At 40.0% G+C, this 10306-nt stretch overlaps 1 protein-coding gene across 5 annotated transcripts in view; it reads left to right on the top strand.

Annotated features, from left to right (window-relative positions):
- FAM114A1 (family with sequence similarity 114 member A1) overlaps positions 1–9917 on the top strand; it is a 68801-nt gene extending 58884 nt beyond the window's left edge. For all 5 annotated transcript variants that reach the window (XM_040485707.1, XM_040485679.1, XM_040485697.1 and 2 more), the window contains 4 exons: positions 248–387; positions 3294–3366; positions 7752–7805; positions 9575–9917. In XM_040485707.1, coding sequence (XP_040341641.1) covers positions 248–387; positions 3294–3366; positions 7752–7805; positions 9575–9676 — 369 coding nt within the window. In that variant the 3' untranslated portion in view covers positions 9677–9917. The remainder of the gene's footprint in view (positions 1–247; positions 388–3293; positions 3367–7751; positions 7806–9574) is intronic.
- Positions 9918–10306: the final 389 nt, after the last annotated feature.

The raw sequence follows: 10306 nt of genomic DNA, 5'->3' as shown, positions 1-10306 counted from the left end.
TATAGAGAGAAAAAATTTATATATATTTTATATATATATTATATATATAAATTTTTTTTTCATTATAGGGTTGTTGTTGTTGTTTTAATTAAACTCTACCCCCCCATTGTGGGGCTTGAACTCATGACTCAGAGGTCAAGAATTGCATGCTCTACCAACTGAGCCAGCCGGGCCCCCCACATTATAGGATTTTCAACAAAGCTTCTGCTCCATGAATAATTTTCTTACTTGCATTTATCTGTTTCAGGAAGTATACATGCTGTCCATCGAAAGTCTGGCAGAAGTAACAGCACGTTGCATTGAGCAGCTGCATAAAGTAGCAGAGTTAGTTCTTCACGGGCAGGAAGAGGAAAAACCAGCTCAGGACCAAGCAAGAGTTCTGATAAAGTAAATGTTACTTTTAATTCTTATTTTTCCAATTTTACATGTATGTGCCATTCAGATACACACCCATAGAGGCATACACACACCCTAGGCTACTAAAGATTTAAATTATAAGGCAACTAATTCTATTGTTCTGTGGTCATCTTTAAAAATAGACTCTCTTAAGAATCACAAGATTCTTTGCTGAATCATGTTAACAAGAATAAGAACAATTAAGTAGACATTCTAGGGATTATTTATGAAGAGATTTAAGGTAAGAAACACTAAATCATTCAAGGATAAGTGTTTATTTTAATAGATCAAAGTCTTAAAAGTACAGACCTTTGAGGATAATTGCATTTTTAACGTACCATAAGAATAGAGAAAGGACACCTTGATGCAGCTTCTCAGCTAGCTTCCCAAAGATATTCAAACGCACCCCCATGGTTCCTAGCGACTTATACCAGCTCTGCATATTCTGAATTCTGGCAGTGATGGTTGTTGATGCAAGCCAGTTTCCTGTGGATTGCATGTGTGTGCATATGTGCTATCATATGTTACAGTCTTCCAACAAATAGTAGCTATTATTATTAGTTTATCTAGTGGAATAAAATGTAACCGTATGCACATGAAAATAGTTGGTATGGAGCTGAAAAACAAGCCATCAGCTTTTACCCGCATGTCTGTATGCCATAGTGTGGAAAATTAGCACAGATCCAACACCTTCTCATTACTACACAGACACAGGAGCCAAAATAAGAGCCTCCTAAAAATACACAGGTACACAACACACACATCTCAATACACTCATTCACTTTGCTAGCTAACTAGTCTTTGCTTATTACTGTATTTGGCATTGTAGGTGGGGAGCAAATGTTTAGTCAGAGAACTTTCCAAAAAGTCGACATTAGCATCTTTGTACTACTGGTAGCATTTTTCCTCACTTGTAAGGAGGTGTCATCTAGTCTAGATTTTCCTATCTAAGCATGTGAAAATGAAAGGTGATCTAAGAACCACACAATCCTGCACGTAATAGGCTTAGGAAGAATATGTAGTTACCTCAGTCTATAGAAGGAAGAGGAAAGGGAAAAATAGGAAACGTTTAAAATATTGAGGAAGACGTCGAAGTGGTATTTTATATTTGTGGTGTTTGTTTGTAAAGGGAGAGTGTTCACAAGTCCCTAAGTATGTATAGCAGGGCCTTATTCTTAGCATCTCTGATTTCCAGTCCAGATTATACCAACCTTACCAAGCTGCACCAAGCGAAAGGTCGTAAGGCCTCACATGTGTCTGTATAATAAATGCCTTTCCACCCACCTGCCCAAGGCCATAGACAAAATGGCTCTGGGCTATCCCCGGACCTTTCTCCTGACCCTTTCTGCAGATAAGTTTTGCATGGATGGATGGAATGGTAGACAGATAGATATAGCCCGACAAACCTAAATACATAGCTTACACAGAACCCCTGTTTATCAAAACAAAGCTCTCTGCTCCTGACTTCACTAGATCTTAACATGTAAGAGTCTTAACTTGGAGTTACTATTTTTCTAATAGAATTTTAACCACTATTCATAAGAGTCGTATATACTAGTTATAGAAGGAAATAGATAATATTCACATTGTTAGGTTAATTGGATTGTTTTTGGTTTTTGTCATCATCTGTGATGTTATGACAAATGTTGCTTTGTTAAATATTTGTGCCCGTCTAGCATTATTTTCCTGAGGTAAAGCCCTAGTAGTCAAATGGCTAGAATAAACTTGGGGTTTTGATAGAAGTCTTTAAAAACAGATTTTATAGGGACGCCTGGGTGGCTCAGTCAGTCAAGCGTCTGACTACGGCTCAAGTCATGATCTCACAGCTTGTGAGTTTGAGCCCCACGTCGGGCTCTGTGCTGACAGCTCAGAGCCTCGAGCCTGCTTCGGATTCTGTGTCTCCCTCTCTCTCTGCCCCTCCCTGCTCATGCACTGTCTCTCTCTCTCTCTCTCTCTCTCTCTCTCAAAAATAAATAAAAACATTAAAATTTTTTAATAAATAAAGAAAAACAGATTTTATAGGATCTTTATTATGAGGTACGTAATAAAAACTTAATCAAGAAATTAAGAGACATCTGAATTTGAATTCCAGCTCTATCACTTATTACTGCATGTCCTAAGCAAGTTACTTACTCTCCTTGGGGCACCTGGCTGGCTCAGTCAGTAGAGCATGCAACTGTTGATCTCCAGGTCATGAGTTCAAGACCCAAGTTGGGTGTGGAGCCTACTTCAAAAAAAAAAGTTACTTAACCTTCTTAAGCACCAGTTTCACCATCTATAAAATGGGGATATTAATGTAATCTTTAAGATCACTATGAGGATTAAATATGATTATGCATATAAAAACACTTAATGAATGCTCATTATTATTTCAAAATGACCAAAAAGCTAGAGAAAAGCCACTTGGCAAGAAGCTTATACCCCTAAACCTATGGAGCTCAAGCCTCAACTTTTTCTGCATATGCTTTTGATTCTAAAATGAGGTAGGGTGAGGGTGCCTGGGTGGCTCGGTTGGTTAAGTATCCAACTCTTGATTTCAGCTCAGGTCATGAGCTCAGGGCTGTGAGTTAAAGCTTTGAGCTGGGCTCTGCACTGAGCTGTGAAGCCCACTGGGAAGAAGGGAGAGAGGAAGAAGGAAAAGGAGAGACAGAGGAAGGGAGGGAGGAAGAAAGAGATAAGGTGATTATTCATTAATTATGCATGCAGAGAAAAACCAGGATTAGATTAAACTATGATTGTGAACCATGAAAGATTACTGAGGGAAACATTTCTGCAGGGCATCTTCAAACTTGTGTGTGTTCTTTTCAATGAATATGGTATCAGTATCAGTAATTTTCTTGATTTTTAAATTATTTTATCTTATGGAAAATCCCCCCAAACCTCCTATTTTCTTTCAGATTAACTACTGCAATGTGTAAAGAAGTGGCCTCCTTATCAAAGAAGTTTACGAATTCTTTAACCACTGTTGGGGTAAGTTTATCATAGTGATTTTTTTTTTCACCTGTTTTGGGAGATGAGCCTATGAGGAGCTGTGAGAAGTGCAGTGCCTTCTTTGTTGGCTCCGTAAAACAGAAGCCGCGCCATGATGTTTACTAAAACCAGGCCAGGAGCACTTGTTAGAACAGGTAACTTAGGGCTCTCATCTGACTGGGTTCTATCCTGATGCTGCCATCTCTGACTTACAAGGTATTAAGTGGGTCTTGAAACATCTCTGAGCCTCATTTCCTCTATTTGTTTAAAAAGAAGTCAAATAAAGGTTCCTTTCATTGCTTAACACTTGTGATATATAATTCTATCTATCTATCTATCTATCTATCTATCTATCTATCTATCTATCCTATGAAAATAATTTTGAATACTCACATTCACTATTGCCCTCAGAACCTGTTGTTTATGCCACCCCCACCCACTGTGAGAGGTTTCCTTATTATTACTCTTCAACTTTAACCAAAAGAAAAAAATTCTACCTGTTGGCATAAGTGTTTCTGTTCTCAAGGTAACAAGTTTGAAAGGTTTGGCGTTTGGAGGCGTGGCTTCTGGTTATTTTCTTCAGAAGCCAGTCACATTATATAACCCTACCTTAGTGGGATTGGGAAGACAAGTGGAAAATATTCCTTTTTAACCTTTCTCTTTTTTAAAAAATTTTTCTCCTTTTAAAAAAAAAACGTTTTTTAATGTTTATTTATTTTTGAGAGGGAGAGAAACAGAACTGAGCAGGGGAGGGGCAGAGACAGAGGGAGACAGAATCTGAAGCAGGCTCCAGGTGCTGAGCTGTCAGCACAGAGCCTGATGCAGACAGAGCTCCAACTCAGGAACCCATGAACTGTGAGATCATGACCTGAGCTGACGTTGGATGCTTAACCTCTGAGCCACCCAGGCATCCCCTCCTCCACTTTAATCTTGCTACTTTTTCTTTTAAGGCCCTGGATTCAAGGGCAGATGATTTTTGCCATGAGAAACAGCAAATTTTATTTCCTTTTTTTTGTTAGGGTGTTTTTTGGTTGCAAATGTGTTAGTTTCCCAGGGTTGCCATAATGGGTACCATGCAAAGGGGGGGCTTAAACAAGAGAAATTTATTGTCTCACAGTTCTGGAGACCGGAAGTCTAAAACCAAGGTGCCAGCAGGGACATGCCCTCTCAAGAAGCCTCTAGAGGAGAATCCTTCCTTGCCTTTTCCAGCCGCTATAGCCCCAGGCATTCTTTGGCTCATGGCAGTGTAACTATAATCTCTTTCTCTGCCTTCACATCATCCTCTCTTTGTGTATTTCTGTGTCCAGATTTCTCTCTCCTCATAAGGACACCATTCATATTCGATTAGGGTATGACCAGTGGGACCTCATCTTAACTTATTACATCTGCAATGACCCTATCTCCAAGTAAGGTCACATTCTGATGTCTTGGAGGTTGGGATTTCAATATATCTTTCTGGGAGTACATAATTCAATCTATAACAGGAAGTGACAGAAACAAGCTGTACGTAATCTAGACAGAAAAGGGACTTTATTAAAGGCAGTAGAGGAATGTGAGCAGCTGTGGGGATCCAGCACCAGAATATGTATTCCCTCTCTCTCCAAAACATTGCCATTAATGTAACTCAGTTGTAGCATTTCCCAGACCCCATGTCTCTCCATTCAGATTCTGAGTTCCTGGGTGAGACTACTGAAAGGCTCATCAGTGTGGGTCACATGTCCGCTTGGTATCACCCGTAGTGACTGGGGACAGGATCATATCATGCAAACCTACCTGGCTGCTGGAGTGTACTTTCCCCCACCGTGCTACCCACCGAGGCCAAGGTCAGTTCTCAAAAGAAGTGGAAATGATTGCGGACCTGACTGTCAGGAAATGTGTGTTTCCCACACTTCTGTAAGCGACTCGATTAATCAGGGATGAACTACATACCACCTATCCATTCTGTTGTCGAGGAATCTGGTTTGTTTCTCCTATTTTGTAAAACATCAACCCTTATACTTGTATAATTTGGGGGCTTCCACAATAAGAGCTTCTGTATGTAGACAGTGAAGAGGGAGACAGAAGTTCGTTGATATGATAGGCTTGATGAAACACACGTGTGTGCTCGGTGTTGTCTGAGTTACAGACACCCAGGGACTTTGGTGTAACTGCCAGATTCACTGGGAGGTGTGAGGTCCTAATCAGGATGACATGGCCTCGGCGACTCAGCTTCCCAAAGCTTCTCACTCTTTCCCCAGTTCACTAGGTGGGAAACTGAGGCCCAAAGGGGTGAGACAGATGGCCAACTGTTTCTCTATGGCTGCCTACTGATGAGGATATATGTGTCTGTGCGTGCGTGTGTGTGTGTGTGTGTGTGTGTGTGTGTGTGTGTGTTGTATATTGTATATGATTCACATTAAACATTCACTTATTTACATTAGTGGGTAATATTCACAGCATTGCTTCCCATTTCTCTTGACATGCCATCTTCCAGTACAGTGCTTCTCAAATCTTAATGGGAAGGCAGATCACCTAGAGAACTTTTTAAAATGCAGGTTCTGAGTCAGTAGACCGGGGATGAGGACTGAGTTTCTGCATATCTAATAAACTCTCAGATGAGAACAATGTTCCTGATTCACAGTGTACATTTTGAGCAGCAAGGCTCTAGCTACTGGGCATGTACTTGAACGTATACATATGTACACACATATATGCACATGTGTACAAATGTTTGCATGCACAAAATCAAGAAGACATACGTTACCACTTTGGAAAAGGAAAAAGCTAAAGCTGAGTTTACTGAAATGCCGTCCCATCCCAACACTACCCCTGATCTTGTGCTAAGATGAATCATTTATATCAAGTTTCTGTTTTCTAAAACAGCCGTTATTCATAACTTGAAGTTAATGAGTGCGTATTGCTCTCCAGACTCCATTTAAATTGCTTGCACATCTCATTGATTCTGAAAGCCAATGTCATTTAATGCCCTTGTTTTGATTATATTTTAGAGGTTTATTGATAATCAAATAAACATGAAAGCAAATACCATAATGGATTTTCTGGTTAGTTACTAAAATGACTGGGGTTTTAAAGAGTTTTTCCCCAAGACTCCATTATGGTCTCCCCAGTAAGACATTACTTTGCCCTCAGTAAAGTAGTGTCAATGAGAGTGGGCTGCTCTGGAAAGATCTATCTCATTTATATATTTTTGTTTACCATAAAGTCATCTGGATACAGTAAGGAAGACCAGCCTATTAAGATTGCCCTCTGTCTTTCCAGTCCCTTTAGTTATTTATTGTCTAAGAGTAAAGTGAACAGTTAGATAGAGAAGACTGTTGATTGATAGACCAATAGTGGAAATAATGATACTAACTAATACTAGCTCTCATTTTTTGAACACCTACTTAATATCAGGCTCTGTATTTTGTGTGCTTTACATATATTCATGTTTTGCAAAATGGAATCTCCAGATCTGTCTGTAAGTTGTACTTAAGAATGTGTTAATTTTCTACTAATCTGGAAGACGCACTCTGTAACCAAAGACCCATGTTTGCACTTAAAAGAAAGAAAATAAGTCTAGACCAGGGTCGGCTCTAGGGTAGACTAGTAAGGTGCTTAACTCACCCACAAATGTGAGAGCTTACCTTGCCCCCATGCCTCCCCAAAAAGACAAGGAAACAACTTCAGTCATCTAGATACATATTTTCATGTAAAATTTAAAAAAGCGGGGCGCCTGGGTGGCTCAGTCGGTTAAGCATCCGACTTCGGCTCGGGTCATGATCTTGCAGTTTGTGAGTTTGAGCCCTGCATCGGGCTCTGTGCTGACTGCTCAGCCTGGAGCCTGCTTTGGATTCTGTGTTTCTCTCTCTCTCTCTGACCCTCCCATGCTCATGCTGTCTCTCTATCTCTCTCAAAAATAAATAAATATAAAAAAAATTTTAATCAAAATGAATGCAAAAAGATCATGATGAACCAAATATCAACATTTTAAGTAGAGACAAGATCCAACCCTATACTTGGGCAACTCAGCCTCACTCACCTCCCCATAATCCCAGACGTGCTACAAACTTTCAATAGTTAAAAAATGTCTGAGCTTAAATTTCTAGTTATGTGACCTTAAACAAGTTACTCAACTTTCCTGATTCCTATTTTCTCATCCTTACTTTAGGTTATCATGGTACCTACCTACCTACCTACCTACCTACCTACCTACCAGGATTTCTGTCGAAATTAAATGAGATTAGATAGAAGCAGCACCTAATGTGAAGTCTGGTCTATAATAAACATTCCACTTCTCCTCTTCCTCTTTAAGAGATCCCTCTACACAGCCATCATATGACATTTTATGTGGCAAGCTTTATACTATGAGCACCTAATCTGTCAATTTCATCCTTTTAATTCCACAGAGCAACAAGAAGGCTGAGGTTCTTAACCCCATGATCAATAGTGTATTGCTAGAGGTAAGTGGCCCCCAGAGAGAAAGTGCTTCTGAATCAAAGCAAATGTTAGAGCTACTTGTTTTGTTTGTCTTTTTCCCAGGCAGCAAGTGTTATTCCAGTTCTAAATCTTATCATCAACAGTCGCTTTTGAGCACATTTGTGTAGCTCAACCAGCTGTAAACCCTTGGGTGAAGCAACAATACCTAATTTTCAAGAATTCCTGATTATAAAGAGAAACGCTAAGCTTGCACGTTATTTCTGTTGCTCTTTCCTCCAGCAGAAGCACATTTCTGCTGCCAAGTTTGACACCAGATTTAACACTGTGATTATTGGCTGCAATGAGGGATTCTTGCTCAATGGTGATTTTTGTAAAAATGAGCCCTTGTCTCCATTCACGATCACCTTTGGTTTAGCCGGGTCTAAGCTTCAGACTAACAATATTGACAAGTTGACTGTTTAGCCTCTGTCTGTTCAGTGACCAGAGGCACTGTCCTCAGAGATCACTCACTCCCTGGCCTGTCGGCTCACCAGGACTTTGTAACACTGATACGAAGCTGTCCCGATACTGCTGTGGTTTTACCAGAAGCCAGTGACGGAAGAGAGAAGAGGCCCCGGAGGCCACATTCCCGAGTCATAGTCACGGTGTCCTACCTGTGGCTGGTGGAGGAAAACCTTCCATCAGGGGCCCAGCTATAAGGACCTGGCACATCTATAGCCCCAGGGCACCCAGCTGAAGCCACGGGTATTAACCAGTTTGAACACGGGCAAATGCATATACAGTTTTTTGTTGTCTGAAGTAGCTGTCAATTGCAGCATTTGGAAATTACCAAATACAAGTCAGGGAAGGCTACCTATATATTTATAATGTTTGTAGAAATTGTGCCTTACTGTTAGGGAAAACTACCAAGGTACAAAAGTAACAAAGTGGTGACATCAAGTGTTACCATTTAGGACACAGCCACGCAGTGGGATGAAGTCAACCAGAAGGGACAAGGAGCTATAGGGGCAGGTTCTGGAGGACACAGCTAAGAGGAAAGCCAGGCAGTCAGATGCAGAATATGGAACAAGAAAATGTCTCCCCTGGCCACCCAGAAGGCATCGGCAGATTAATTTACTATGTCAGTCATGAAGAATATGAAGTCAAGTGTTTATTTATTTCCCCGGTGGGAGTTTTCTTATGTTTTAGTGACCTGAAACATTACATAGCCTCTCGACTGACCGCGGTATGCAAGAATACCACAGAGCGTTGCTTCACTATATGCTAATTTGGATGTAAATTTTAAAAAATAAAAAATAAAGTTAAAAAAATTCTTAAAAAAAAACAATACCACAGAACATGAATGGCAACATCAAATATCCAAACCAAGTAGAAGGTACCCATATGCATTCAAGGATTTGCCATGAATGATTACACAGTACTATCTCCAGTTCGCTTTATGTAGCCCATTCCTGTTTATTCATCTCTAGGTTAGGGCAAACTACAGCTTCCTTCATACTGTGCTTTTGTGTTATTTCAGGACAGTGGGGTTGGTCTGGGAGAGGAATAGGGAAGACTGGATATATTTGGTCATGAATATACACATATCGATGTAGCCTCAAAGTCCATGGAAATGAGCTGAACGCATTTCATCCAAAGGACTGTATTTACCATTGCCTTAAGCACCAACATTAAAGGAAAAATATTTTAAAATATTGTGAGGTTTGCAAGGAGGGACCATTATCAAACTGGAAGGATTGTCCAGGTTGAACTCTGCAAACAACCCTTGAGCCACATTTCTCCCTTCTCCCAGGGCTGCAATAGCACGACATACATCCAGGATGCCTTCCAGCTGCTGCTGCCTGTGCTGCAGGTCTCACACATCCAGACCAGTTGTTCAAAAGCACAGCCGTGACCTGGCCAGACTCCCATCTAGTGAAAGAAAAGGCAGGCCACATTGCTCTGTTATATATCAGTGAAGGGGATGTTCTCTGCACATCTGGCCACAGACGCCCCTTTGAGGACTCTACAAGCAATTTTGCACGGACAGTATGGAGAACGCAAGTTGAGAGAGAATATCATTTCTCTTAATGTATATGGTTGTTTTTACAAATAAGTGTATTTCCTTTATGTTAATTTAAGTTTACAAGGCTTTATATTGATAATTTCCTTTAATTTGAAGTTCACTCACCAATATTCATTTCCATTTTCCTGGTCAAGCATGCTATATTTAGAAATTCATGGGTAGATCCTATACTTTTTATTTAATCCTTTAAATTCCCACCTTTAAATGTCCCATTCTTATGGTATTACTTTAAATCAAATCTTATACTGAACTTAGTTTTGTTACATAAATATGGCAAAGATAACACTACTTACAGATATTACCTATTATAGTAAAAGAGAAACATAAATATCTCTTTATAGTAATTCATTCTGAAAACAAGCTTTCATTGAACTCCTACTGCATGCTCACAATAGAAGAACATGATCTGAACCCAGGAAAAGAGTAGTTAGGTACTCTAAGTAATCTTTATGCCCAATG

The sequence above is a fragment of the Herpailurus yagouaroundi genome, unplaced genomic scaffold (assembly GCF_014898765.1).
Source record: "Herpailurus yagouaroundi ecotype Mexico unplaced genomic scaffold, PumYag 28, whole genome shotgun sequence".
NCBI lineage: Eukaryota > Metazoa > Chordata > Mammalia > Carnivora > Felidae > Herpailurus > Herpailurus yagouaroundi.
The sequence above is the reverse complement of the archived record's forward strand: the minus strand, read 5'-3'. Positions and strand labels throughout refer to the sequence as shown.